The following is a 27,957-nucleotide window of genomic DNA, read 5'->3' as shown; positions in this document are numbered from 1 at the left end:
TCCCGCCCCGCTCCCGCCCCGCTCCCGCCCGGCCGGGAGGGCGCCGGAAGCCGCCGGAAGCGCCTCCGCTTCCGCCATGGCGCCCGCGTCCCGCTCCCGCTCCCCGCCCGCCGCCAGCTCCGAGCGCCGCGGCCGCCGCAGCCGGTCTCGCTCCCGGTCCCGGTCCCGGTCCCGCGAGCGCAATGGCTCGAGGCGCCTGAGCCACCGGCGGAGCCGCAGCCGCTCCCGCAGCCCCGGCGCGCCGCGCTCCTCCGCGCACCACGGGCACCACCACCATGGCAAATGGCCCGAATACTACGAGAAGGAGAAGGAGGAGATCCTGCGGCAGAGGTGAGCGCGGGTCGGGCCTGCCCTGCCGGGCCCCGCTCCCGGGATGGGCGGGTGCCGCCGGGCCTGGTTCCGTACGGCCCCGTCACGGCTCTCGGCCCCGTCACGGGCTCTGGCTGCGCTCCCCGCGGGCAGGGCCGCCCGGGGGGACGGGACGGAGCTCGGCTGGAAGGGGGTAACAGCTGCTGCCGCCGATCCTCTGCAGTGCGCGGAGCTCTGCTGCCAGACTGCCCTGCGAGCTTGCTCCTTGCTCCGAGTTGTTTCTTATCCTTCCTGCAGCTGATTCAGGCCATTAGAAACACTGACGTGTAAGACTGAAAATGTTTGTGTACTGGGTGTTGCAAACTACGCATCAGTGACAGTGTTTTCCTTTACAGGAGACTCAATGAGAGAGAGAGAATTGGAGAACTGGGGGCACCTGAAGTCTGGGGACTGTCACCAAAAGTTCCTGACCCAGAGTAAGACATATTCTTTCTTCATATTTTTTATAATATTAATTACATATCAGTTCAGTTTATAAAAATGCTTTATCCCTGCGTTAGTCATGGTGTCACAATACTCATTGTATCAGTTCCTTTCTGAAGCAGCATAATGAGATTAGTATTTTTTCAACCAATAATACCAATTATGCAGTATGTGATTTATTGTAGATCAGGTGACTGTTGTGTTGTGGTTCTGACAGCAGTTCCCAGGCTAAATTAGCTCTTTAATATTTTACTCTCTTGCAAGGATTGACTCAAAATGTCTTTGGCCATATGTATACCTTTGATCTTGAGTACAGCAAAACAGATTTTAAGTAGGAAACTGTTATTTTATTCAGTTCCGATGAGCACACACCGGTAGAAGATGAAGAGGCAAAATCTAAGAGTAGCTCTTCGGATTCCAGCTCAGAAGGTATTTTGTTTGGCTTGCACGGCTTTTTTGAAAATGGGAAGCTACTGTGGTTTAGAATCTGCTGCTGCTGCTTGCAGGAGGTCCCCTGGCTTAGATGGGTGGAAGTGGCTGGGGTGGGCTCCAGCTCAAAGGAGAGCATTGCTTGGGGAAGATTAGGGAATATATAAGGAACTAGATGCTCTTTGTTCTCTAATGTTATGTTTGAAAACATTCCAGAGGAAAAGAAGAAAAAGAAGAAGAAAAAACAAAAGAAGAAACGTAAAGCATCCAAAAGAAAGCGCAGGAAACATTCTGAGGACAGTGACAGTGACTCAGAGTCTGAGCAGAACTCCAGTGGTAAGACAAGAGGGTTTCAGCTTGCAGTCTGGCCTCAGGAAAGGGGGTTTCTGACTTTAGCAACCACTGAGCCTCTCATGCCAGAGATCTGTTTGATATGTTCTCATACGACCAGTACTGCAGGGAGCTTTCTACTAACGCTTCCCAGCATAAACAAGTCCCATCAGGGTGTACTGGGGCATTCTGGTGGAGGCAGTCAGTGCTAGGAATGGGCTCAGGGTTAGGGTAGTGGTTAGGTTAATTGGTAGAGGTAGTGGTTAGTGTAATTCTTTGCAGTAGGGTTAGGGGAGTGGTTAGGCTTAGCGTTGAGAGACTAAAAGAGCCTATGGCTCCAGGAGCACTGGGACTGGAAAAGGCATGCCAAGGCAATCCCAGCAAGGCCCCAGCATTGCTGTTTCTACATCTTTCTGACCTGGAAAACCCATCTTACTGAGTTTGGGTTAAGGGTAGGGCTAGGGTTAGGGTTGAGAGAGTCAAAGATTGAGCCCACAGCTCCGTGAACTCTGGGGCTGTAAAAGGCATGACATGTTATTCACAGGGCAGTAAGCCACTTAGTTAAAACTAATAATTTATTTTTGATAATACATACACTTTCTTTTTTCAGATGAAGATAAAAAGAAAAGCAAGAAGAGGAAAAAGAAGAACAAAAAGTGAGTGTCATGGTTGCTGTGTCATTTTGGCTGCTGTTGGCTGGAGGGCAGCTCAGTTTTCTTTGCAGGCCCTGAGGGAGCCTGAGGACCTTGGGTAATTTGCAAGAGCCGGCAAATAATATTAATTTGATGGATTTTATTTAAATCTACACAATTGTGCAGCACAAACAATTCCCTGTAAAGCTATTTTCTAACACTATGAAAGTCAAAACAGAACATATATATTGTCTTGGTTTCGCTGTGAAGTGTTTTATATGAAACAGCAGACAGCCATTCTTCCTATAGGTGGAAGTTGCCTTGAGAAACTAATTATTTGAGTATGATTCCAAGCACCTTCTAAATAGCATGTCTGTCTGGCTTAATCACAGGAAGAAGTATAAGAAAAAGAAAGCTAAGAAGAGCAGGAAGGAATCCAGTGATTCAAGCAGCGAAGATTCCGATGATGAAATGCTTCAAGGGGATGATCTCTGGATAGAGAGGTCAAGTAGGTTCACCTCACTTCAAACTTGGGTGGAAACTTCTTGGTGTCGTTTTTGTGAATTCCTTGTTGGGTGTTGCTGACCTGTGTAACCCTTCTGATAACAAAGAACAATGGACACAAGATTAATCTTCCTCATTATTTGATTGTTGCAGAAAATACTGAAGCTGACAGTTTGATTGGACCAGAGGCTCCCAAAACTCACGCATCTCAGGATGATAGGCCTTTGAAGTGAGTAGCCAGTTCTAATGGTACTTTGATCAAATCAAGTAAATCAGGTGTGAAAGTTACTATTCAAAAGGCCTGTTGCAACAATAATGCATGCAGGAGTAGACAGTTCTAATGGTACTTTGATTAAATCAAGTGAACCAAGTGTGAAAGTTACTGTTAAAAAGGGATGTTGCAACAATAATGCATGCAGAGGGGAAAATGCTGTGTCAGAAACTCACGGACAGAAGTTCCAATGGTGCTAGGCTTTCCCCTGGCTTGAATTTGGGTAGAAGAGTCTGGTTTATGCTTTTTAGCCTTGATTCCTAGAAAAATCAATTGTAAGTGCCTTTATTCTAAAGATCTGCAGTATTGTGACTTTGTAGTGTCATCAGAATGAACTCATGATGCCGAATTTTGCCCCAAAAGGCGAGAATAACTGCTTAAGAGACTCAGCCTAAGTCAGATAAGCAGGAGGTATTTTATTACGACGCGTCGGAGAAATCACAAAATGGATTTCTGAATTATGTACAGCAAAAGCGGGTTTTTATACAATTTTAAACAAGGATTACATCATTTATTACATGCATATTCATAGGCAGGCGGAGTCTTCTGGGAATTCTTGGTCTTCCTCAGTTAAATTTTAAGCTTTTCCTAATTTGGTCTTCTTCCTGTTATCCTTGGCATGTTTTTCCATGACTTAGCTGAAGTAACTGTTGTACTTGGCTTGATCCTAACGGGTTGGCAGGTCACTTTAACTTATTGGCTTCCACTTCTTCTTCTTCAAATATTCTAATTCCAAAGTTTCTTCTGTGAGTGTATTTTAGATTACCTATCCAAATATTGTGAGTGTATTTTACATTGCCTTATCTAAGTATCTGATCAAAGTTATTCCTGTATTTTAGGTTATTTATTAACTGCTGCAATTCCCTTAATATATTTTTGAGTGTCTTTTAATTCTTTTATTTTTCAGAAGCTATTAACCATTATAATAAATGGCTTCACTCAGCTGATAATGTAAGATGCTGTTGCTAGTGTTGCCATGAGGAAGAAAGAGGCCAACATGTGGGAGAAAATAAGGTGGTGTTTAAAAATGCAGGTGTATATAGTAGTGAAGAGGAAGTTGGATGTTTAGCTCAGGCTCTCTCTATCTGAAGCTACTGACATCACCACTTTTGTTTTTTAGCTATGGCCATGCCCTCCTGCCCGGGGAAGGGGCAGCCATGGCAGAGTACGTCAAAGCAGGGAAGCGCATTCCCCGCAGAGGCGAAATCGGCCTGACCAGTGAGGAGATTGCGTCGTTTGAGAGCTCTGGTTATGTCATGAGTGGCAGCAGGTATGGCTTTGATGATGGCAGTGGTTCAGTGGAATTTTCAAGAGCTGCTTTCTCTGCTGGCTGAACAGAAGAATGCTTCCAAGCTCTACTTGCAAGCACGGAGGAGGAGGTGCTCTGTTTGCAATAATCTACACTAAGCTCCCCATTGCTAGGGATGGATAGTGAGTTTTTTAAGGACACTTTCTCCTCAAGAGCAAAAGTTATTCACAGGCAATACTCTTCTAATTATTTCACATGAAGAGGTGCTTGTGTCAGATGGCTCACAGGTGCTCTGTTTGGACAGCCCTGGGGATGTGCTGGCCCTTTGTCTCCAGCAGGAGACAAATCAATGTGTGAGAGGTTGGCTGCACTTTTTTCTCTATGACCAGCAGGAATCTCACTTAAATTTTAGTGAGCCAGCAGCTGACACCCTGGGGGTAGGGGAGGCTTCTGGCTGACTACCTGAGAACAGCCATCCCCAGAAATCAGTTCCTTGTTCTGCCACACTCTTTCCTGGGAAGGTTAGTGTGCACTTTGGAATATCTAGTTTTTAAATATCTGTTTTGCCAGTTGGCAGGGTAAGCACAAAAAATTCAGATACCAACTTCAAGGACTAAGTATAATTTGCTACAGTGCAAAACTGCAAAGAATTACAAAGGATAAGCTAAGTAATGCACCTAACCATTACTGCAAAAGATTGCCTAGAGTGATTAAAAAAGATACATCACCAGTTACCCTACACTTTACCATCATCAAGATCTGCACATGAGCTGGGAGCCCCAGTCACAGCAAAGGACTGGAGAAGCATTCCTGGGAATTCCTACATGGTGTGTCCACCTGTAGGCAAGGCCTCCATCTTCACTGTGAGAGGGCTCAGCTTTTAGACTGTGGAATAAACAAGCTTACACAACTTCTAGTGCAGGAACATTTGGTTTCATCGTCCTCTTGTGCTCCACCCCAAGCCTGGGCAGGGCTTGAGGAGGTACCAAGGGAGGTGGCTTTGATCATATACCTTCAAACAAGGCCAGATGCCTGATTTCATGCCTTTGTCTGGCTCTAAATGCTGAAATATAAGTATATTCTTACCACTACATGTTTCACTAATGATCATGGATATTACCTCAGTGAGTGGATACAAATATAACATTTTGTTGGAAGGTTCATCTAGAGGCCAACTTTGGCTCAGGGGCTGTTGTTCAGGCCTTGGTACTTCAGTACCTTTATTTAAAGCCCCTGAAGACATTGAGGGCAGTTGATGGCTGGAAGCTGTGCCAGGGCACTGCTGATGTACCCCTGTCCCCCCCAGGCACCGGCGCATGGAGGCTGTGCGGCTGCGGAAGGAGAACCAGATCTACAGCGCAGATGAAAAGAGAGCTCTGGCATCCTTCAACCAGGAGGAGAGGAGGAAACGAGAGAATAAGATCCTTGCAAGCTTTCGAGAGATGGTCTACAGAAAGACTAAAGGCAAAGAGGAGAAATAATGCTTCATGTGAGCTGTACACCATAGCTTGCACTACGTGGCAGCTAGTGCAGTCCAGCTGTGATTTGAAGACAGATGCAGGTGCTGCAGCACCTTTCACCCAACAGGGCCAAGCTCAGGAGTGGATTACTTGTGTCAAGGAAACAGAGTTATTTTCATCAGATTTTCTTGGATGGTTTGTTTACCATCTACAAGGAATCCCTGCAAAGAGAAAGGCTACAAGGCAGGAATAGGTGGGGAAGATTAGAGGTGTCAGTGTTCTGCACTTGCTTTGAACTGACAAGCCAAAGGATCCCATGGGAAGGTTTTGTTACCTAAAGTCAATAAGTGTGATTTTTTTATTCCATTTATTTTTATTAATCATAGGATCGTTTAGCTTGGGAAGGACCTTTAACAAGCTACTAGCACCAGTAGCAAAAATGAAGGAACTCCTGAGTTCCTGTTTTAAGATCCAGAACAGTCCACTATTTTTTCACAAGTCTTTTAAATTTAGGTTTTTCCTCAAAACAGTTGAGTTTGGTTTGTGATTCAAACCAGACATGTACATATTTGTAAATTTCATTTGTAATTTAATACAGATGGGCTTCAGTTACTTTAGAGCAAGCAGATGGCAACTGAGGTGTAAAGCAGCAGTAGTAGGAGGCTCTGATATTCAATCACTGAAGCACATGGTGAAGAACTGAGCTGCTTGCTTCTTTTCCTCCTATGTTATACATAGGCATCGGTGCACTGGGGTGCAGTGATTGGAACCCCTGGATGTACACAGGTGGGAACAAGGATGTATCTTTCAATTTATTTGAAATGTTTTCATTTATGGAAGTATTCTAGATTAAACCCTTGTTTTAACTCCTGTAGTATTTTACTTTGGTCTGTTTCAGCAGTATTACATGGCTTGCTTTAAACTCTGTGCTTGGAGGCTTTGCTCAGGCAGTGCTTATGTGGTGGTTATCTTTGATTCAACTGCATATTTCCAAACATCTCTCCTAGAACTTCTTTTTCTCAAATGTTTTTAAAACAAAATGGTTTTGAGAGATGGGTTGTTTCTTTTCTGTTCTCCTAATTTATTTTTTTCCTCTAAGTCTAGCAACAGAGATGTCTTGTATATTTATATGAGGAAAATAAAAGTCCTAAAGTCCTATAATGTTTTCCCTGGAGTTCCATAAACCTGGCAATCACAAACAGCAAATCCTGCCCAGCTACCTCTTCCTATTTACACTCTGGAGCCTGGTTCCATCCTGCTGTCCCCACCTGCCAGGGACTGTCACACACAGCCAGCTGCCATGTCAGGGCATAGATGATTTTGCACAGGTTCAATGCTTCTTATCTATCCACAAAGTAGAAATACTGCTAAGGAAGAGGTTTTTTTTCCATCATGTTTATTTGGTTCTCCACAAGAGAGGACTAGTAATGGTGAATTGGAGCTGCTCATCGGGAAGCAAGTCTTTCTGCACACAGTACTTTATTTTCAATTATGTCATGAAGCCACTTTTCTCTAAACTCACACTGTTCTGGCCTGGAGAAGGGAATAAAAAAAAGGTAGATTGTAAGCATAATAGTGAATCCAGGTTTGGCCAGGTGAGAGCTGGCCTCTATCTATGTAAGGCTATCTGCTGCAATAAAAACCATGTAAAGCAGGACAAATTTCTGAGAAGGCAGATGCCCACAGGGTGGCTATTCATGCCTCTGGGGGTGAGGCTAGTGATAAGCAGGGTCGTTTCATGGAGCAAGATTTTGACAGTTTCCACTCCTCTGCTATTATTGCAAACTTATTTACATCGAGCTCCCTGTTTGGTTTTGGAATGGAAAATCTTGCTAAAACAGAAGAGTAATAACATTTACCTCCGAATCAGCCTGCTGGACTCCAGTCTGTAGAACACCTCCACAGGTGCAGTCTGCAACACAGCAGAGACAGGGCAGAGGCCAGGTCTCAAAATGCAGACATTGTAATTAAGTGAGAGCTACTGTTTACTTTAAAAATAACCTGGATGTTTGGTTGGGGCAGAAGGGAAGATGCTGCTCAGGGACTGGCTGGACATTGGTTGGTGAGTGGTGAGTAATTGTTTTCATTTGCACCCCTTGTCTTTCATAGTGTTTTTTTCTTTGTTTTTATTTTCCCCAATTTGTTATTCTACTTATTTTTTAATATTATTACACTTTTTTTACACTTACAATTCTCTCCCCCATCCCATGGTGGTGGGGAAGGAGTGAGCAAGCAGCTCTGATGCTTAGTTGCCAGCTGGGGTTAAGCCACAGAATATTATTTGGGGATCCATAGGTGTTAAGTAGAAACACTAAGGTTCAGTATGACTTAAGCCTGGAGGTAAGAAGTCTACTCTGCAATTTATTTCATTTTATTTTTTTCTTGAGTTGCAAGAGTTCATTTTACAGGTGCAAACTTCAGGCTGATCAGGAAAGGGATTCTGAGACACCTTGAAGAGTGAAGTGCCACTCCCTCTCTACTGAGCCCTCATTCTGTAACTCACCTCTACTCAGCCCTTCTTACAGCGGCCCAGAACAATTGTGGCTTGGAAAGGGAAGACTGTAAGAGCAGAAAGGCAGATGTAGGATCCTGCCAGATTCTGTTTGCCAAGTTCTGTCAGTCAATGATTTGGGAACTAACCCAGCCTCCTGCTCTGTGCCTTGCTCCCCTTGCCAACCAATGCCATGTTTCTATTAGGCCACATCTAAATCTCCTGCCATTGTTCTGGCAATGTCCAGGCCTTGTCAGCATCTTCACAAGAGCTGCTGGCTCCTCGCCAGCCTCTCCACTGTCCTGGCACTTCCCTGCCTGAGGAATGCCACTGTACTCTTGTCCCTTAAAGGACTAGTGCATCCCCACCATTGCTGAGTACTTACATCAGGTTTGAGTTTGGAGATCACTATAACAAAGTAGACACTCGCTGTTGCTCTTGGGATGGGTTTTCTGCGTGTTGGGAGGCCCCAGCAAGCTCTGTAATGGTACCTCTTGCTGTCCTTCAGTTCTTCTTCCTCGAGAAATTCTGAGTGGTGAAGCCAGCTTTCATGAATGTCCCATGTCTGTTGAACAAACACATCACACTAAGACTCCCTATGTCGAGTAGAGCTGACTTGTGTGTGGTGCTAAAAAGGAACAGAGGTGCTTTGCTTTTATTTTTCATACTTCTTAACAGTGAGAAAATGTGGCCTTCCTGAGTGGATGGAATTGTGACTCACAGAAATCAGTTCTTCAATTTGCTGCTGTCCTATCTCCACTGTGAAGTTCTTAGCTGTAGTCCACGGGATATTTTTGATGACATGCTTGCTTTCTGAAACAGATAAAATGCTAACAAATCCTCCTGAAAAGATTCCAGCACTTTCTAGTAGAGCAAACACAATACCTTTCTCTTTTTCCTCGTCCTCTGGGAGCCATTCCTCTGTACTGCTGCTCTCATCTTCCGGGGGGATGTGATCTTTTTGCTCACTGCCTTCCTTTTCCTCCTCCATTGGTTTCACCTTTAGAGAGATAAACGCACAAACATGGAGGGAGCGCTGCTCTGAGAGCTGCAGGCCCTTTGTGAGGCAGCAGCGAGCAGTCCCTCACCGCGGGCAGTCCCTCACGGCCCCTGTTCGTACCCCGGCCCCGCTCACCCCGCTTGGCGCTCCCGGGCCGGCGGCTGCTTCTGCCCCGCTTCCCCGGCCAGGCCGAGGGTCCCCAGGCGCGGCGGCGGCCGGGCCCCGGGGCGCTGCGGTCCCGTGGTGGGTGTGGGAGCCCGGGGAGCGGAGCCCGGGCCCGGCGCTGTCCCCGCCGCTGAGCGCGGCCCCGCGGGCACGGGCGGCGCGCGGTCACCATGGCGAGGCCGGGCCTGCCCCGCGGAAACCGCCCAGAGCCGCTGTCCCCGGGGAGGGAGGGCGGTGCGAGCAAGAAAACAGCTCTGGAATCCCGGCAGCTTCTCTGCTTGTCGTATTTTTGCCACTCGGGAGCTAAAGCAGCCTCCAGTCTGTGCTCTCTCCAGAGCCCCTCAGAGGGAAAGGATCACCGGGACTGTGCGGGAGAAACCAGAAATGTTTTAGTATATCACAGGGTACTGAACTCCCAGCTGCTTCTCTTCCAGAATGACAAAAGGCCGTGGGGCAGGCGGTAGCAGCAGAGATTGCCCTACAGCCCGTGTTACCAGACCACAGTGAGCTGTGTCCCGGCAGGTCCATAAGGGAGCAGAGATCTGCCTGCACCCCAGGAACGAGCCACGCTGGAGCAGGGGGATGTAGCCAGGCTGTGACCCCGTGGGGAGCTCACGCTGAGCAGAGGGACGTCCCCAAGCTGTGACCCCAAGGGAGCTCATGCTGGAGCAGAGGGATGTCCCCAAGCTGTGACCCCATGGAAGCTCATGCTGGAGCAGAAGGATGTCCCCAAGCTGTGACCCCAAGGGAGCTCATGCTGGAGCAGAGGGATGTACCCAGGCTGTGACCCCATGGGAGCTCATGCTGGAGCAGGCTCTGGCAGGACCCTTGTGCCCATGGAGAGAGGAGCCCACTGGAGCAGGTTTGCTGGCAGGAAATGTGACCCTGCTGCAGCAGCTGGTTCCTGAAGGACTGCACGTTATGGGACTGTGTGGGACCTGTGCTGGAGCAGTTCAAAAAGAACTGCAGCCCATGGGAAGCACTCACACTGGAGAAGTTAGTGAAGGAGTCTCCCATGGGAAGGACCCCATGCTGGAGCAGGGGAAGAGTGTGAGGAGTTCTCCCCAGAGGAGGAAAGAGCAACAGAGACAAGGGATGACATTGACCACAACCCCCATTCCCCATCACCCTGTGTAGCTCAGCAGGGAGGAGGGAGAAAATATCATGTGTGAAGCTGAACCCAGGAAGAAGGGGGGAGTGGGGAGAAGGTGTTTTATGATTTATTTTAACTTCTCATTACCCTGCTGTTATCTGACAATTCATTAAATGAATTTCTCCAAGTCGAGTCTCATTTCCCTGTGACAGTAACTGATGAATGGTCTCTCCCTCTCCTTGTCTCAACTCATGAGCCTTTCAATGTATTTCTTCTGCCCTGTCCAGCTGAGGACAGGAGTGACAGAGTGGCTTTGGTGAGCACCTGGTGTCCAGCAAGGGTTACCCCACCACAGTAACACAAATACAAGGGCTGAACACATGTATAGCTTTATTCAAAAGTTAAATCATTTTCTATAGATAGATGAATTTTTCAAAGCGTTGACACCTTAGTTTATGTTCTCCAGGCCCTGAAAAAGAAAAAATAAGAGCTATATTTGTGTCATTCTTCCCACTAAGGTGCAACAGGGCATATCTGAAAATGCAGATTTTCAAACAATATTTAATTACTCAGATCTTAATTAGAACAAAATGAAAATGCACATCCCCAGAGGCAGGCCAGCTGCAGGCACCGAGTGAGATCTGACAAGAGGACCGGTGCCCACCTCAGCGGCCATGCCAGAGCTCGGGGATGGGGGAGCAGCCCCTGGGTCCCGTTCCCCCCGCGGTACCTGCCCAGCGCCCCAGACCTGCCTTGGACACGTAGTGCTTGTTGACAGCCGACAGCCGCCGGTCCCTTTCCAGCAGCGTCCACTCGTAGGGATAGCGGGCGATCCTCTTCTCCTGCAGGCACAGAACCGCCCGTTGAGGGTCGGGCAGGGGCTCCCGAGGGAAGGCGGGGTAAGGGATCCCACAGGGCTGCAGGGACTGGGGGATCAGGGCGGCCCCGGTGGGGAAGCGGAGCCCCAGGGTCCCGGATCCCGGGACGTGCCGCCCCGCCCCGCGCTGACCTTGCCGCCGTTAGACAAGCGGTGCATGAAGATGGTGGCCATGCCGGGGATGGTGAGGCAGACGCCCATGATGGCCATGCCGGGCAGGATCTCGTACCACATCCCGCCGCTGTCGGTGCTGGTGTCGGTGCCGCTGCCCCTCGCCGAGTGCCGGGGCACTCCCGGCCTGCCCCGCGCCCTTCCCGGCCTGCCCCGCGCCCCCTCACACCCTAGCGGGCCCGAGCGGGTAGCGGGAGCGACGGCGCTGCCCGGGAGCAGTCCCTGGCAATAAATGAGGCCGTGTTCGTGTCCCGGCTCGCTCTCGGTCCCAGTCGCGAGCGGCTGACCCCGTCGGTACCAGCGGCGGCGGGCGCGGTGCACGCTGGGAGTGGTAGTCCGGCGGAGGCAGCGGCACCTTTAAGGCGCAGTCTCGCGAGAGGCGGCGGCGATTGGGTGCGCGCGGTGCCGCCCGGGCCGGAGTCGGGATCGGGATCGGGATGAAGGAGGACAAGGAGAACGCCAGGCCCAAGGAGCGGCGCGGGGCCTCCGCCGGGCCGGGCGTGCTGATGCCCGCGGGACCGGGCTCGGGCCCCGCCGCCGGCACGGACGGCAGAGCCGGCACCGCCGAGCTCGATCGCCTGGAGCGGCCCAAGGACAAGAAGGAGACGCTCAGCAAGGTGGGGCCTGCGCGCTGCCGGGTACGGCGCCCTCCCCTGTAACGGGGCTCACCCTCTGTAACGGGCCCCTCCTCCCTCTGTAACGGGACCTTGCCCCGCTAACGGGCCGCTTGCGGGGCCCTCCTGGGACGGGACGTGTTGGGGGAGGCGCGGTAGTGACTCGTCCCGGGCGCTGCTGCCGCCGCCCTGAGCGCCGCTCCTGTCGTGCCGCAGGTGGTGATCCGCCGGCTGCCGCCCAGCCTGACGAAGGAGCAGCTGGAGGAGCACCTGCAGCCTCTGCCCGAGCACGACTACTTCGAGTTCTTCGCCAACGACTCCAGGTACGGCCGCCTGCCCGGTCCGGGCGCTCCCGGGAGCCGCCGCTACCGCCAGCCGGGCCGCAGTGGCGCCGCCGCCTCGTCAGCGCAGCGCTCTCGGTTTGTGTCTCTGCAGCTTGTACCCGCACATGTTCTCCAGAGCCTACATCAACTTCAAGAACCAGGAAGACATCGTCCTCTTCAGGGATCGCTTCGACGGCTACGTTTTTGTCGATCACAAAGGTAAGTGAATGGCTCTCGATGCATGCTGCTGCTTCCCTGCTGTCTGTGCTGTGTGCTGCCTGAGCTTTGGAGGGGTGGGTGTGAGCAGCCGCGTTTGACTTGTTTGAGTTTAGTACCTCAAAAACAGTTCCAATACCCTTAGAAATATGTACATACATAGATCTGATAACATCTAAGTCCTTTAAATGAGCTGGTTTGCAGTGTACACTGTGTTTGCCATACTGAGCTGCATTCGTGCAGCCATAAATGTAGTGTTCTTGTCAGAAGATAAAGTTTTAAAGCCTGCTTGTAATGTGTTGCATTGTACTATACTTTATCAAAAATTGAGATTTGCCTCAGTTGTATTAGCTTAAAATATTCTTTATTGCACAATGAATGCAGAGGGTGTAGGATGAGGCCATTACATGGTGCTGCTGAGGTGTGGAACTGACAGTCATGGGTAATCTTAAATCTAGTATGTCCTTGTCAGCCTGTTATTAGTATAGTGACAGTGTTAAGGTAACGAGTTCTGCTCTCTGTAGAGTGGTTTATTTTTTTATTAAATGGTTTTCTAAATACAATAATGTTTTTATGCTGTGTAAGTAGTCTCTTCTAGTATTGCATATTTCTTGTGAGACTTACCTTTCTGCTTTAGATATGGACAATATAATCGAATTTATATCTGTTTCATCTTTATTTTAATGTATTTTTTTCTCTCAACAGGTCAGGAATATGCTGCCATAGTTGAGTTTGCACCTTTCCAAAAAGCTGCAAAAAAGAAGAGTAAGAAAAAGGATGCCAAAACTGGAACTATTGAAGATGGTATAACAGCAAGCTAGTTTGTTTTTGCACGTGTAGACTTGTAACTCTTAGCAGTAATTTAAATGTAATGTTTTTACTGTGACACTATAGTTCCACCAATAGAATGTTTGCTTAATTATATGTGAAGTTTATGAGCACTGCTTTGTCAGCTAGAAATCTATTAAATATGATTGTCCCAAACAAACATAATACAGCAGCTCATTTGAGCTGCTAACTTATGCAAAGGTGGCATATAAACAGCCCAGCTGAAGTAAATGTAACTGAGCAGTGCATGATGTAAATACTTTTCATGCTACAGTATCTCTTCTTTTTTTCCCTCCCCTTTTTTCCCTTCTCTTCTGTGTAGATCCAGAATACAAGAAGTTTTTGGAAAGTTACAGTGCAGATGATGAAAAATTAACCTCCACTCCTGAAACTTTGTTGGAGGAAATAGAGGCAAGAAACAAAGAGCTAATAGGTATGGAAATCTGTGTACTATAGTTACATTTTCCTAGATCACAAAGAAACAAATATGTTTTGTAATTTGAAGCTCAGCCTGGAGGAGACTGAATTCTTTTGTGTGCCTGCTTACTATTTGTTAAACATTTAGGCTAATATTATTGTGTATTTTGTTTTGTTCCCATGCTCTAAATTCTTCTGTAGGCTTAGGTCTTAGATGACAAGGTTCCTTCCTGTTGCAGATGTTTGTTAGCCAGATCAGGCTGTGGAGGGGCTGCATTTCAGTGAGATGCAATGGTGTTTAATGCACAGTGCTGTGATCAGTGGTGTTCCATGCAGACACAAGTTGAGATAGTGTGGTTGGGTAAATACCACCAAAAAATGACCAGGTTGCTCTTTTTAAGTATTTTACAGGGATCTCTTTAAAAATGGGAGTGTCTGAAAAAAGCCTAATGCAGGCTGAATGTAGAGATGGATGTAAGGGATATCCTATCAATATCCTAAAGAAATTTATAGAATCCTAATAGTTGCCACTGTTTGGAGATAGGTTTGGAATATTTGTGTCACTGTTGTGTTGCTGTATATGAGAGAAGGTTTGGAATATTTGTATCACTGCTGTGTTGCTGTATATGAGAGAAGGGGAATGTAGATGACAGGCAGGGGAATGTGTAAGGCTGCTTCTCTATATAGAGCTCTGTTGTAGGTATTGCAGTATTGGATAAGGCAAGATGTTTATATTTGTTTTATCTGTTCCCCAGCTAAAAAGACTACTCCTTTACTGAACTTCTTGAAAAATAAACAGGTAAGACTTACCTCCAGAATTTTCTTGTTTGCCAGCACAATTTGCTCATTGTATGTTGATACATTTCTGCCCTTCCTTTTGAAGAAGGAGCTTTTGACCCAAAGTGTCAACTTCTGGTGCATATATTTTAAAGGAGTAGAGTGTTGGAATGGTGGTGCTTTGTGTACATTCTGGTCACAGCAAAACACCTCTTTTTGCATTGGCAAAACAGATTGCATTGTAGTGCTTCCATTTTTAATGCAGTATGGCTGAGGTCCTTGTAGATGATCTTTCTCCTAGCACATAATGTTATTTGATCTTCTAGCAATGGAGAAACTCAGAGGTAGGGCAGATTTAATTAAAATTTTAACGATAAATGCTGAACCTAGTGATGTGTTTGAGTTTTTTAAGACAGTACAAATTAAGGCTTATGAGTAAAAAACAATACTGCTGCAACATGTTCAGGTTCACAACAACAGACATGACAGGACTTTTTTTTCTTTTATAATAGAGGCAACATTGAGGTGAGTTGTTTGATGGCTTAAAGAGATGTTTTCTGCTGTGGAGAGACACTTTCTCTTTGTTTTTACATGCACAGAGACTGAGAGAAGAAAAAAGAGAGGAGAGAAGGAGGAAAGAATTAGAAAGAAAAAGACAAAGAGAAGAAGAAAGAAGAAAATGGAAAGAAGAGGAGAGAAGGAAGAGAAAAGAAGCAGAAAAATTGAAGAAAGTAGACAGATGCCCAGAAAAAGAAAGAGACAGATCAAAAGAAGAACCAAAGATTAAGGTCTAGAACAGTTCTTTATTATAAACTGTTACACTCCCTTTCCCCTATTATTTGTATATCAGTCTCAAAATGTACTTTGGGTATTGTGTGAAGAATCATATGAGTTTGGTGTTAGTAAATGACCAATTTTTTGTAATATTCAGTAGCAGGCATTGTAAAGGTTTACATGCTGTAATGTTTCATAGTAATATTTAAAGTTTTTGTCATGTGACTGTTGTACATGCTGCGGTAAACAGGATTGTGAATTCACTATGGAATGGAGACTATTTTTAAGCTTTCTAAAACAGCCTGGTTTAGGAGAAAAATCCTAGTCTGCTCTGTGAATAATGCTTACTCATACACTCCAGCTTTTAGAAATACTGTGATTTGCAGTAATATTTCTTTAATGTTTATTTCTTACTGGCCTGTGGTTCCTTTGATGCAATTTCGGTGTTGTGCCAGACAATATGTGTTAGAGTGAGCTTTTTAGTTGAGACTTCTGTTTTCTTTGTAGCTACTTAAGAAGCCTGAAAAAGATGAAAAAGACTTGGAGAGAAAAGAAAAGTCCAAGAAACTGGAAAGAGAGACTCTGAGGGAGGAAAAAAATGCGAGTAGTGCATCTGCCAAACGATCTGATGGGGAGACAAAAGAAGAGAAGGCAAAAAAGTATTCTAGTACTTGCTATAAATATATATGTATCTATAACTTGTTTCCTGATTGTACTGAGGCTTAGGCTGCTCTGCCATGACCATATTTTGAAATTCCTTTCAAATGCTTTTTCTCATATAAGGCATGAGCTGTGTTCTCTGTGCCAGTGCACATCCCTGTGATTACAGAAAGCTCTGTGATTTACCTGGAAATTCTTCATTAGTGGACAGATTTTAATATTTTTACAGCTCATTATAGGAACTCCACTAAGGAAGCCCATGTGTAGGTGAATGCAGCAGGCTGTGAGCACTCTCCTTGCAATGAGATAATAATTATAACCATGGCAAGAGGAGAGGTGTTCTCCACTTACCAGTTCCTCTAACTCTTGTAAAAAGTCAAAGTGGAAAATGTAATTCTCAACAGCTCCATGATCTGTTTGAGGTTCAGTTCTGCCATGTGAGAAATACAGATAAGACAGACAAATTCAGATGTTTTTTCAAAGCCAGAAGAGATTAGGCTGGGAAGCTCTAGTGGTCAGTGTCCTCTCTGGCTGTCGTGCATGACTTGGGCTATCACAGCCTCCCAAGAGCTCCCTAGTACCTGCCAGTGTGTCATCTTCCTATTGCACATTTACACCGCTATTACATTGATCTCCCAGCTCTGTTTGATGAATCTTTTGAGCTTAATTTTCAGTTTTGTTTTCATACAGATCAGAAGATGAGTGTGTAAAGGACTACAGGGACCGAGATAGAGATTTTGACAGAGACAGAGAATATGAGAGAGCACAGAGAGAGAAACTGAGGCGCCAAGAAGAGGAGCGTCGGAGGCAGAAAGAGCGCTATGAGAAAGAGAAGGTTTTTAGAAGAAAAGAGGAAGAGGTGAAAAAGGAGAGAGACTTACTCAGAGAAAAGGGAAAGAAAAGTGATCTTACAGACTTTACCAGCAGCACGGACAAATCTGAGAAAGTAACCAAAGACGATAAAAAAGAGGATACAATTAAGAGGGATCGTATCAGAAACAAGGTGCTGGATTTCTTTAAATTCATGTGTTGATTCTTAGGGGTCTGTAGTTTTTAGGATAAAAGCATTTTAAGGAAATAACCATATGGTTTCTCTGTTGAAACTTCTCCCTGTTCTGCACCAAACGCTGCCATTGCTAGGAATGTGCACTAAAATTTGCCTAACAGTGGTATTTCTTATCACTATATAAGAACTAATCCAAGAAAACATGGGTTAAGTTGTAAGACACTGATCCCTTTTTTATTTGTTGTCTTGTGCTATAGGCTATCTCTTTAAGGTGTTGGTAGAGTATCAGTAATCTGTTTGTGTCTGCTGATCTTATGATGCCTGAAAATGCATCTCAGAGTGGGAGTGTGATTGAACAGGTTCCTTAAAATAGGAAACTGCAACTTGCAGAATATGACACGTGCTCTAGGTTCGAGAAATTATGTCTTGAGTGTAATTTTATGTACTCTACAAAATCTGGTTTTGCAGTATCTCTGTGGTTGTTTTCTGTATCACTTAAGACATGGTCAGGAACAAATGAAATTTAAGGTTTTGAAACTTTGAAGTTGGCCTCTCTTCTGAGAGGATGTGAGCTGAACTAACAGGAAAAGTTACAAATAACCTCAACTCTGAGCAGTGTTCATTATGGTTTGAACAGGGACGTTGCTTTTCAACAGAGACAACCTTGATTTGGGACAATTGAAGTTACTTTGCCACCACTGTGGAATAATTAAACTTAGCCTGAAAAGTTTGAATTTGAGCCATTTCTAATACCATAGAAATGATACCATAATAACCCTGAGAGCAGGGAGTTCTGAAAGAATCTAAATAGTTTTGATTTATTTCAGGATCGCCCAGCAATGCAGCTGTACCAGCCCGGGGCCCGAAGCCGGAGCAGATTGTGTCAGTATGAAGACAATGCTGCAAAACCCCCAGATCAGGGAGTGGAAAAGAAGCAAGAGGGTGAGAGCAGTCACACAAAGGAAGAGGAGTGACTGATGTGCCAGCCTTATGTGTTCTGACTGTCTGTGCAGCCAAAGAGCTTGTACTACGCAATCCAGAAGTGCCTTCGGAGCGAACAAGGAACAAAGGAAGAAAAGGGGGCATTGTGCTGTTGGATGTTTCTGGTTAAAGAAACTCAGTTGTAGATTCCAAATTTGAAATGTGTTCTCATTGTAATATTTTCAGTTATTTGAACTTATTTTCCCAGCATCTAACTACAGCAGAGAAGAGAATCTTTGCGAAATAGAAAGACTTTATGGCCTTAAGTTTGATAATAAATCAGTTGTGGTCAGGAGGGAATGACACCTGGATCAAAAGCCAGAGCTCTACTCTAAGGCAATTAGAACCAGTGTTGGATGCACTTAAGCAGAGCAAGCTTGGAGTTGCCTGGAGTTAACACAGGTGTTGCTGTGTCCTGTGGTGCTCCTGCGTGAGGCAGTGAAAGCTGAAGTGTGTCAGTCTAGCACTGAGACACAAACACAGGCTGGGGCTGTTGAGGTACCCGTGGATAGGAGCCTTTTGGCACACAAGGAGCAGAACATAGTAACCATGTTAGGGAGGGAGGGACCATCCTCTTCAGTGGTTCTCTGGATAAAGTAACTTAAGTTGGAGTGTATGAATAAGCTGGCTTAATAGTTGAATATGACTTGAAAAATTTTCATGTAAAGTCTCCCTACATTGAAATGCTTATTTTTCATCAAATGTAGCTGGTTTGGGCATCCTGTTCTTTTCCAGCATCTTCCCTTCACTCAAGTCTGAAAAGTTTCTGAACTCCTGCCCTCTCGGAACTGCTGCCTCTTCCCTCATAACTTGAAGTATTGTTTTACAGCCCAGAACGGGACTTCGCCAGTAGCAGGTCCTCCCAAGCTAGCGAATTTTAGCCATAGCTGTTTTTTGTACTAAACCCAAATAAACTCGGACAAACTCGCTGGGCCGCGGCCGTCCCTCTGTGCGTGCGGGGCCGGCAGGGGGCGCTGCGCCCGCGCCGCCGCTGCCGCTCCGCCCTTTCCGCCTCCTCGGACGCCGCCATCGCCGGGACGCTGCCCCGCTCCGCGCCATGGTGAGACATCCGCCGCCATCCGCGCCCTCCCGCCGCGCCCCGAGCCCTCTGCCCGAGGCCGCTGCGCTCGGGGGTCCCGGCGGGCGGGCCGCGGGGCGGAGGGAGCGGGAGGGAGCCGGGGGCGGCGTTCCCGGCTGGCCGAGGCCTGGCGGCTGTGCCGGGGCTGGGTGAGGCACTGACCGCTGCGCTCTCTTGCAGTCGTCGCACAAGACATTCAAGATCAAGCGCTTCCTCGCCAAGAAGCAGAAGCAGAACCGGCCCATCCCGCAGTGGATTCGCATGAAAACCGGCAATAAGATCAGGTGAGGAGCTCGGCCGGGGCTTCTGAGGAGCTGCGGCCTGGCCGGGCCGGGCCGAGGGCGGGAGCTGCTGGCGCTTGTGCCGGCCGGAGCGCGGTGTGTGCCGGCCAAGGCGCTCTTTGTGCCCGGGAGGCCCTGCAGGGATGGGAGAGCAGCCGAGGCTTCCGTGCCAGTGTTTTTTGTAGTGCTTTTGCCCCGGTGCTCTGCAGGTATCCACACACGTTCAGCCGTGGTATATGTAAAGTGAAAACCTGAACTGTACGTGTGGATGATTTATTCCGGATTTTGTTCCCTGATAGCTTCTCTGTTCATGACGTTCCCCTTCCCAATTCCTGTCTCCTCTCATAGCTGCCCCTCTGGGCTCCTGCATTTTCAAGGAATGGGTCCTGAGCATGGGTGCTCTGAGATTCAGGGAGCAACAAAGGAAGCAAAGGACTTGTTGGGTGTATGGGAAGTCAGATTGATAGTATGAAATGCTTGGCACCTGACTGTGGAATTAATTTGTCATAGTTCCTTGCTTTCCTGTTGTGTTTGTTCTCGAGCACTGTGCTTAGGGAAATGCTGAGTGCTGTGATACACTGGGTGCACTTGTGGCATGCATGGTCATGCCTGTCCAAGCCCTCTGGTTGAAAACTGCAGCATATTTTTATTTCATACACACCTTCATCTGGGCTTTTGAAAGCAGCAGATTTCCCTCTTTCTCTCTTAGTCCTAAGCAGTGAGGAGAGCAGCAGCAGCACTGGCTGGCACAGGCAGTGACCTAGCACAACATTGCTGGGTTCTGTTCTGCAGCTGCTCCCAGCTTGTTTCTAGGTGGGATCAGTGGTTCTTGCATTCAGCTGGATCCTTGTCTGCCACGTGCCAGGTTACAGCTGGGTTCTGTTTCAGCTGAATTGCAGTACTCTGAAATACTTGACCATAGGAAAAAATCATGGATTTTTGTCTCCTGGCTTGGGTAGCTGGGCCATGGGTTCTGTCCAAGCTTTGTGTTAAAGCAGGCTGCAATTGCAGTGCTTCCTGCTGTGGGAGTGCTGCCATTTTCCTGCTGAGAGCAACTGTGTTAACACTGTGCTTTCACCCACACCCTGGTGAAAGCATTTGTTCTTAACATGGACAAGTACATGCTTACAGATTAATGAGCTTTCATGGAGGAGACTTCTTCCACGTGCTGTTCTGCTTTCGTGTTTAACTAATGTGTGTGTGCACTTTGCTAATTCACTCTGTTTTTGTCTTAGGTACAACTCCAAAAGGAGGCACTGGAGGAGGACCAAACTGGGCTTGTAAGAGAGACTGTCCCAGGAGCTCTAATGAACATTGGTCTTTCTGTGTCAGATCCATAACAGCCTCAAGTCATTCCTTCTGTGGTGCTGGAGTGCAGTCCCCAGTGTGGGGTTTTTATAAGCTGGTCTGGGATGTTGATGTTAACTGGGAAAGTCTTTGTATCTGAAACATGGAGACTGTGTTCTATTAGTGTTCTTTCAGGCATCACCATGAGCATTGGTACTGCACAGGCTTACTAATAAATATGGACCTGAATGATTTTGGTTTTGGAAATCATTTTGTATGGATGTGGTGGGATTGTAACAATCAAATTAATGATAATGTTAGTCAAAATCTTACTTAATACGAGGAACCTTGGCAGCTCTGTTCAGGTAGAGTAGGCTCTGTCTTCCTTTTCACTGACCGTAAACCTTCAGGAGCAAAGTACCAATTTTAAAAAAAGTCAAAATCAGACCTGAAGAAAATCTCTTGCAAAATGCAGTACTGTAGAGTGCAGTGCATAATGTCTGTGTACTCCCTAGAATATTAAATAACATGAGTTTTGTTGGGGAGTCTGTGTTGGTTTGATAAATCAACACCAACCACAAGTGCACCTTAGTATGAAACATTCTCAGCAGACAGGTAGAAATTTAAGATGGGGCTCAAAAGGAAAGTTTGCAGCTGTTTAAAAAAAGTGATAGGAAAAAGGGGATTAAAGGTCTCTGGCACTCCAGCTCCCCTGTGCTGGTATTCTCTGCTGGGGCCTGTGGAACCAATTTACTGCAGGGAAGTGAAGGAGGAGCTGTGGCTCTGCACCCTGTCCTCTCTGTTCACTGCTCTGAGCTGGGGTGGCTGCTCTGCTCAGCAGGAAATCCCTGCTGCTGTGAGCCTGTCCTGGGCTGTGGCCAAGCCCATCCTGACACTGAGGGCTGCCAACGTGCTGCTTCATTCCTGCCTTCAGCCTCAGCCTGTGGGTCTGTCCTGAGAGGCAATTCCTGAGGAGGCTTCAGACTGCCCTACCTTCTGGGTTGCTGCTTTTCACACTGAGGGTAAATAGATTTATGTCTTTCGTATTGCAACTCTGAGCAAATAACTGGGTGCAGCATGTGCCGAACAGGAAAATGCTCAGAGAAATACACATCTCACTCAGAGGTCATGAGGTGCCTCCTTCCTAAGGTGTGCTGCAGGGTTCTGTAAGTCAGGGTGAGCAAGGCTGGGATTTTTACCAACCTCAGGATACTTCAGCGGTATCCTCCAGCTTCTTATCCTGTCTGGAAAGAGTCTGGGCTCCATCATCAGGGGGAAGCAGTAAGTCATGCAGCAGGAAAGCAGCAAACAGCAGTGCCAGAGGTGTTGGAACAGAGGCTCGTGTGCTGCAGCCACTCTGACCTCAATGATTTTTAAAGCTTTCCTGCACTCTTTGAAGTGAGTGTTCAGGAAATAACAGCTCTGCTGAGGACTGGAGTTCTGCCTTGGCATCCAGCTTACCTCCTCCAGCCTCCACATCACTGCTGGCAGGCAAAGCTGCTCACAGAGTTTCTCTGTAATTGTGTCTATGGGGATCTGGCTGAGGAGGCAAACAGCAATTTTATGGGCTTGAGAATGGAAAGACAGTTTTTTCCATGGCATTTGTGGGAAAACTTTCCTGAGCAACAGATTGGACAATTTATTACTATTTATTAGAAAGTTTCCCTATTACTATCATGACTAATATTTTTACTAGGTGGAAGTAGCTTCTACTAAAGAACTGTTTTGGAAAATAACTCCTTGTATTATTTTCCCTATTTGAATCTGCTTTTAAAGCTGGACATTAAGGGATAACACAAAGTTAATTTAGTACAAACTGAACTTGGGTTAAAATCAATCCTCTGCAGAACCTTAAGCAATCAAATATCTCTAGGTTTGAATGTTTTCTGTTGTCTGTGGCAGCTCTCTTTGCCCTCTCCTCCCTGTGAGAGGGGATCAGGAATCTCTGCAGAACTGAGCTAACACATGAAAACACATCAACAGAAGCTTTAAAGAGAAAAAAAATTTGGATATTGTAGTCCATTGATTTTGGTGGATATGCTTTGTTTTCTGAGTGAAAAGCAAAGTTGGAGCTGATTGTATACTTGAGGAATATTTTTCTAAACACGTCTTTGTATCCAAATCAGCTGCCTTTCTGTAGGTATGAAAATGAACCGAGTGAGACAAAGGGGTGGCTCACTGGAAGGAAATTTTTTTTTTGCTCAGTGGAAAGGGACCCACCCAGGGCAGAGGGTGACATGGTGAGGATGTTGTAACACATCTAGAGAAGCAGAGTTCTGATTCTGCTCTGAAGTCCCCACCTAATTTGTCTCAGCACAGAATACTGGGTCAAACCCATGACCAAAGGATGAAGGCAAAAGCTTTCTTTAGGGGGTTTTGGTTATCTCTCAACAGGAGGTAATAACTGAAAATCATGTTGTGGTATTTAGGTGCAGCATTTGTCAGCCAAATTTTACTTGCAAATGGAACATTTAAGTCCGTGTTTCTGGGTGGAGCATGACTAAGCCACAGGTACTATTGCCAAGGAAATGGCTCCTTCAAGGAAATTTTCAATTCCACTGTTTACTCTGTGCCTTACTCAGAGGAGGATGTAAGAGCCATCCTGTGCCCTTCCCTGACAGCTGTAAAAGGGTAACAGAAGACTAATAGGTAAAAACAATATTTTGTCAGTCCTGTCTGTCTTATCAACAGCACTTTGGTTACCAGAGCTTGACACCAGTGCTGTTCATGGAGTTTGTGCTGGCATAAACAGACTGGTGAGAAGCCAGCCTGCTCTCCCATGGCATGGACATGGCCACAGCAGTTCCAGAAGGAGCTGCATTGCCAACATCTTCAATCTATTAGAGCTAAAGCATTGTAGATTGGGCATTAAACCTAGTTCAAGTGTGTTTTGTATGTATCTGCTACTGACCTCAGGGATTAAGATGTCCAGACACATCTATATCTATATATCCACTCAGGCACCTGGACTGGGCATTATCCGGTCACTAGATCCCTGCTCACTCATGTGGAGGCTGCTCTTCCACATGTCATTACTGTGGACTGGGTTAGTTTGGTGTCCAAGCAGCATTTCAAAACACAGTCTGAATATAACTGGAGTTTGCTCAGGATCTGTGAAACCCCCCAGCTCTACTTCCCCAGAGGATGTCACCTGTGTGTCTTTCTGCATCAAGATGCAAATGCACCTGTGTAGCCAGGCCAGATCACCCTGAGTCCCTCAGTCACCCTGCAGGCCCCCTGAAAGGCAGCTGGAAAGAAAAGCACAACTGCCCCCCTAAAGGAGTTGTCTCTGCAAGGGCTGCCCTGGGGAACAGAAACTCCCCAGTTCCTGTCTGAGAACCACTTCTGAAACACAACTGCTATTTCAGGGCGTAGGAATAGTCTCGTGCTGATTAGAAAGAGGAAGGGGCTGTTGTTTTTCTGAAGATATTTTGAAGCAGTACTGGCTTTTGAGAATGTAAAAAGCAAGTTGAAATCATCAGGGCAGAACTTCACTTAGTGAACAAAACACAAACAGGCGAGCAGAGGCTTTGCCCTTTTAATGCAGTGACAGACATACATGCACTGTTATGCTGCTGCAGCAATGTTCATCAGTTTCATTTTTGAGCATGATCTCAGTAGCAATAAAAATAATCTCAATCTCACAGACTTCACATACCTTTTCCACAGTTTCTGAGGATGAATCATCTTTGCAGAGCTGTTCCTGAACTCTAATCCCCACAGGGGCCACCACATGCAGCCTCCCTTGTGTTCTTCCTGCCTCCTTTGCTCTGGCCCCCATTCCTAATGAGGATGAGCATTTCAGCCTTCCTGGGAAAGGATCTCAAGGGAAGGGCTGCCAGTGTGAGTTGTTTTGCATTTTGAAAGGCTTTTCTTGGCCTGGATTCTTCTAAAAGGGCCCTTAGCCCTTACTCCACTGAGAATCACCTTTATGATCAGCTGTCATAAACAAACATCAACCCAGAGAAGGTGCATATGGCAGAGATCAGGAGATCTCAGAGGAAGCTGGAAGGTGTTTGCAGCATGAAATCCACACATGGTGGGTCAGCATCCTCCTGACTATCCATGGTGGGCACACAGGGTGTTGGAGCAGCTCCCCACAGCACAGCTGACACGTGAGCCCCGACCATGGTGATCTGTTGGGATGCAGCAAGGAGTCCCCATCCATGGGGGCACAGAGCACAATCCCTTCTGCAGACAGGCAGTTTTTTGGAAGGGCTGTCCCAAGGTACTGCTCCCAATGGCCATGGTGCTCCACACAGCCACTGGAATGGCCCCAAAAGACCACAAGACCCAGGGTGGCCATGGTGCCATGGCTTAACCCTCACTTGGGCAGGATTTTGAGTAGCCAAGTTCTCAGCTCCCTGCAGGCTTTTCCAGCTGCTATCCAGCATGGGTTTACTGGCGAATGGAGGCAGGAGAGCTTCAGCGCTCATGGAAGAAAGCAAAGGCCTGTCTAACAAAGCCTCGCAGGGTCGACAGGCCCCAGGAGTGCCGGGCAGCTTTTCCCTCAGCCCCAGAGTCCACACAGTCCTGCCCTGCCCCAGCCTCTCTGGATGACTTACAGTTGTTGTTGGTGTTGTGGGAGTGCAGCTGGACCAAATCCTCCTCCAAGGCCCCTGCCAGCTCCTTCAGTTCCCTGGAGGTGTGTGCTGGCAGGTACTGCCAAGCCTTGCGCCCGTTGTGGTCCCTGCAGGTGGTGTCTGCCCCGTAAGCTCCCACCAGCACCTTGATGAGCACCTCGTGTCCCTGCAAGGCAGCCAGGTGCAAAGGGGTGAGCCCGCCGCTGGCTGTGGGGATGTTCATGTTCACAGGGTAGCCTTTCTTCTGGGCGTGGGAGATGACCTGGATGAAGCTCTCATGGTGGCCATGCTTGGCAAGCCAGTGGAGAGCGGTGAAGCCTGTCACAAAGTCTCTCCTGGTCAGCAGGCTGGGATCCAGGTCCAGCAGCTTGATGATGCTGTCCGCATCGCCCTCGGCCACTGTCAGCAGCCACGCGTGCTCCAGGGGATCAAGGACAAGGGGCAGCAGATCAGGGCTCTGCTCAGGCTTCTGCTCTTGGTGCAGCCCTGCAGGAACACTGCTGCTGCTGGATGTCTTCCGGGCAGTGGCAAACCGCAAGGTGCTGCCAGGGCTGTTGCTCTGCAGGAGGATTTCCTTCAGCTCCTTCCTCCGGGTACTGCTGGGGCTAACGGAAAACCTGCCTGAAGTCCTACCCCAGCTCCCCAGGCTGTGCCTGCTCCAGTTGGTGCTTTTGTTGGTGTCCGTCTTCTGCGGCGTATGGAAACGCTCCAGCGTGGCTGGCCGGAGATGGGAGCCGCGGGCCGGGCCGCCCGCTCGGGGCTGGGCGCCATCCAGGAAGGTGAACCTCCGGGAGATGCCAGCTACCTTCTGCTCTGCCTCGCCCCTGTCCCGCTCCTGCCGGGCCATGGTGGTGCCTCTCGCAGGGCTGTCCCCAGCTCCCCAGCCTGGCACGGCTCACGCTGCCCGGCACTCACCCCGCGCTTCCCCTGCCGGTCCCGGGCGAAGGAGGAACCGATCCGCACGGCGGCGGGGCATGGCGGCGGCGGGCACGGCGGCGGCGGGGCGGTGCGGTGACCTTTGCCCGCTCACGCTGTGTCCGTGAGGCACGGCTCGAACACGGCTGGCTCTGCCCACACGGACCGACACGCTCCCCTGAGCCGGCACCGAACGAGCGCGGCCGGGCTGCGGGAACGGGTACGAATAGAGGGAAAATCCGGGAATACAGAGAAAGTGTAGGAATACAGGGAACGTGCGGGAATACAGGGAGTGTGTGGGAACACAGAGAGGGTGCGGGAACACAGAGAGGGTGCGGGAATACAGGCAAGTGTGGGAATACAGGCAAGTGTGGGAATACAAAGAAGGAGCGTGAATACAGGGAGCGTGCAGAACCGCGGGGCCAGATGGAGGCATGGGGGTCCCGGGCAGCTCAGCGCTGACGCTACAGCAGAAATTGCTGAACTGTATTCTCCTGCCTGAACAGTCTCCTTTAGCACTGCTGGCTCAGCATTAGCACCTGAAGCAGCCAAAGCTTTAGGCCGTAAGAGCTGACCAAACATAAACTTTTGATAAAATGATGCTGCTAACACAACAGTCTTGGAATTCAGCAGATATGAACAGAATGGAGGTGATAAGGGCCAAGGAGACAATCCCAGGAGAATAAAGGAACATCAGAAGGCAGCCAGCCCAGCTCCAGTGAAACCCAGCAAGAAATCAAGATACTGCCAACCAGAATTTAGTGGTTGACTTGGGTTGGGTGATGAGTGTCAGGGGTATAACTGAGAGGTGTGAATTGGGGTAGGGGTCCCTCTCTGGAAGCACCAGCCTGAGCTGTAACCAAAGAACTAACAAAAGACTCATTGGAAACATTCACTTGAACCCAGCATTCTTAGCAGGGTCAGACCCTGTTTCATTGTCTGGTGTGTGTAAATCCACGACACAGGGATCCCAAGACACTTCCTCTGACCCCAGCAGCACCCCAAGGTTGTCTCACTGAAGCCATTGCCTTACAGCCCCCCTGAAACAGCCCCCCATGGCTGCAATGCTTGTCCTCGATGCTGTGCTCAGGGAGGCCCAGGTTACTGCCCCCAGAGCCCATGTTCCAGTGGCTGGTGGGTTTCTCTGATCTAAGGGAAATCCAGCCTGGGACACTGTTTGGCTCCTTGCCACCCAATGTTTCATCCCACTGGGAATTTGGGCTTTCTCTCTTGCCATAATCCCCTTTGTAGTACAGCCCATGCCTGATGTTGCTGGCAGCTGCAGCCAGTAGTCTGTACCCTAATTTTGTTATCAATCAGGACTAGTTCTTCTGCTGCAAATTCTTCCCAGTTCTCTATCTCTCCAGAAGTTTCTTATCCATGACTGCTCTGACACCCGTGGCTGAACTGTCACCAGGTGGTTTTGCAGCTGGTCAGGCAGCTAAAAGCCACAACAGCCCCTTGAAGCTTTTTTCTTTGCCTTCCCTAAGCTTTAGCCCTGCTCTGACTTGCCCTGAGCTGGTCGTCAGCCTTGAGGGCCTTTGCCTTTTTCCAACCACTTGGACCAGTTTTTCTGGGATGTGTGGGAAGTTGGTGTAGTCTCAAACACCAAACAACTGGTGGTAAAAGCATAATTGCCCCCTTGTTCCCTTTCTGGAGCTGCCTGATTTTGTCACTGGGTTTTGGTGGCTTCTGTGGGCTCAGGGAGGCAGAGAACTTGAACCACACAGCCATGAGATCCTGGTGAACAGTT

General features: G+C 47.9%; 6 protein-coding genes and 1 non-coding gene across 8 annotated transcripts; 4 read left to right on the top strand and 3 right to left on the bottom strand.

Annotated features, from left to right (window-relative positions):
• Positions 1-68: 68 nt before the first annotated feature.
• Positions 69-6,828, top strand: NKAP (NFKB activating protein). Its single transcript, XM_059483143.1, has 9 exons — positions 69-330; positions 705-785; positions 1,148-1,221; positions 1,438-1,557; positions 2,162-2,207; positions 2,576-2,691; positions 2,841-2,916; positions 4,079-4,228; positions 5,514-6,828. The coding sequence occupies exons 1-9, from the start codon at positions 77-79 to the stop codon at positions 5,686-5,688; spliced, it is 1,092 nt and encodes a 363-aa protein (XP_059339126.1). The 5' UTR covers positions 69-76; the 3' UTR covers positions 5,689-6,828.
• Positions 6,829-6,880: 52 nt separating this feature from the next.
• AKAP14 (A-kinase anchoring protein 14) lies at positions 6,881-9,472 on the bottom strand. The gene is made up of 6 exons (XM_059483144.1): positions 9,294-9,472; positions 9,044-9,158; positions 8,880-8,971; positions 8,544-8,723; positions 7,527-7,579; positions 6,881-7,200 (listed from the first exon to the last, which is right to left on the bottom strand). The coding sequence occupies exons 2-6, from the start codon at positions 9,147-9,149 to the stop codon at positions 7,113-7,115; spliced, it is 519 nt and encodes a 172-aa protein (XP_059339127.1). The 5' UTR covers positions 9,150-9,158; positions 9,294-9,472; the 3' UTR covers positions 6,881-7,112.
• Positions 9,473-10,789: 1,317 nt separating this feature from the next.
• Positions 10,790-11,818, bottom strand: NDUFA1 (NADH:ubiquinone oxidoreductase subunit A1; the record flags this gene model as incomplete). The annotated part of the gene is made up of 3 exons (XM_059483210.1): positions 10,790-10,885; positions 11,169-11,258; positions 11,426-11,818. Coding segments are annotated over 3 exons (504 nt in total), but the record flags the coding sequence as incomplete, so codon positions are not given.
• Positions 11,819-11,825: 7 nt separating this feature from the next.
• On the top strand, positions 11,826-18,221 carry UPF3B (UPF3B regulator of nonsense mediated mRNA decay). 2 transcript variants are annotated; one of them, XM_059482782.1, is made up of 10 exons: positions 11,827-12,081; positions 12,295-12,401; positions 12,514-12,620; positions 13,323-13,421; positions 13,768-13,878; positions 14,618-14,661; positions 15,239-15,427; positions 15,921-16,072; positions 16,764-17,076; positions 17,907-18,221. In XM_059482782.1, the coding sequence occupies exons 1-10, from the start codon at positions 11,902-11,904 to the stop codon at positions 18,051-18,053; spliced, it is 1,449 nt and encodes a 482-aa protein (XP_059338765.1). In that variant the 5' UTR covers positions 11,827-11,901; the 3' UTR covers positions 18,054-18,221. The 2 variants fall into 2 exon arrangements, with proteins under 2 accessions (XP_059338766.1, XP_059338765.1); XM_059482783.1 differs by lacking the exons at positions 15,921-16,072; positions 17,907-18,221 and having other exon boundaries at positions 11,826-12,081; positions 16,764-17,026.
• Positions 18,222-19,015: 794 nt separating this feature from the next.
• Positions 19,016-20,958, top strand: RPL39 (ribosomal protein L39). The gene is made up of 3 exons (XM_059482784.1): positions 19,016-19,120; positions 19,319-19,422; positions 20,655-20,958. The coding sequence occupies exons 1-3, from the start codon at positions 19,118-19,120 to the stop codon at positions 20,701-20,703; spliced, it is 156 nt and encodes a 51-aa protein (XP_059338767.1). The 5' UTR covers positions 19,016-19,117; the 3' UTR covers positions 20,704-20,958.
• LOC132080244 (small nucleolar RNA SNORA69) lies at positions 20,411-20,538 on the top strand. Its single transcript, XR_009419544.1, has one exon. It is a non-coding gene; the product is annotated as a small nucleolar RNA SNORA69 (small nucleolar RNA).
• Positions 20,959-24,230: 3,272 nt separating the features above from the next.
• Positions 24,231-26,258, bottom strand: SOWAHD (sosondowah ankyrin repeat domain family member D). The gene has a single exon (XM_059483096.1). It carries the CDS (start codon positions 26,134-26,136, stop codon positions 25,132-25,134), a length of 1,005 nt encoding a protein of 334 aa, XP_059339079.1. The 5' UTR covers positions 26,137-26,258; the 3' UTR covers positions 24,231-25,131.
• Positions 26,259-27,957: the final 1,699 nt, after the last annotated feature.

This window comes from Ammospiza nelsoni, chromosome 15 (genome assembly GCF_027579445.1).
Source record: "Ammospiza nelsoni isolate bAmmNel1 chromosome 15, bAmmNel1.pri, whole genome shotgun sequence".
In the NCBI taxonomy this organism is placed as follows: Eukaryota; Metazoa; Chordata; class Aves; order Passeriformes; family Passerellidae; genus Ammospiza; species Ammospiza nelsoni.
This window is presented reverse-complemented; position numbering and strand designations above follow the sequence as displayed.

Bases quoted from the DNA above. Each gene is read 5' to 3' on its own strand.
- UPF3B (XM_059482782.1), top strand. From the start codon at position 11,902: ATGAAGGAGGACAAGGAGAACGCCAGGCCCAAGGAGCGGCGCGGGGCC. The intron at 12,402-12,513 runs GTACGGCCGCCT...GTGTCTCTGCAG, and splicing joins TTCTTCGCCAACGACTCCAG to CTTGTACCCGCACATGTTCT. The intron at 14,662-15,238 runs GTAAGACTTACC...TTACATGCACAG, and splicing joins ACTTCTTGAAAAATAAACAG to AGACTGAGAGAAGAAAAAAG.
- SOWAHD (XM_059483096.1), bottom strand. From the start codon at position 26,136: ATGGCCCGGCAGGAGCGGGACAGGGGCGAGGCAGAGCAGAAGGTAGCT.
- AKAP14 (XM_059483144.1), bottom strand. From the start codon at position 9,149: ATGGAGGAGGAAAAGGAAGGCAGTGAGCAAAAAGATCACATCCCCCCG. The intron at 8,972-9,043 runs GTATTGTGTTTG...TATCTGTTTCAG, and splicing joins GGACGAGGAAAAAGAGAAAG to AAAGCAAGCATGTCATCAAA. The intron at 7,201-7,526 runs GTAAATGTTATT...TCCCTTCTCCAG, and splicing joins TCCAGCAGGCTGATTCGGAG to GCCAGAACAGTGTGAGTTTA.
- NKAP (XM_059483143.1), top strand. From the start codon at position 77: ATGGCGCCCGCGTCCCGCTCCCGCTCCCCGCCCGCCGCCAGCTCCGAG. The intron at 2,208-2,575 runs GTGAGTGTCATG...GCTTAATCACAG, and splicing joins AGGAAAAAGAAGAACAAAAA to GAAGAAGTATAAGAAAAAGA. The intron at 2,692-2,840 runs GTAGGTTCACCT...TGATTGTTGCAG, and splicing joins TCTCTGGATAGAGAGGTCAA to AAAATACTGAAGCTGACAGT.
- RPL39 (XM_059482784.1), top strand. The intron at 19,423-20,654 runs GTGAGGAGCTCG...TTTTTGTCTTAG, and splicing joins AAAACCGGCAATAAGATCAG to GTACAACTCCAAAAGGAGGC.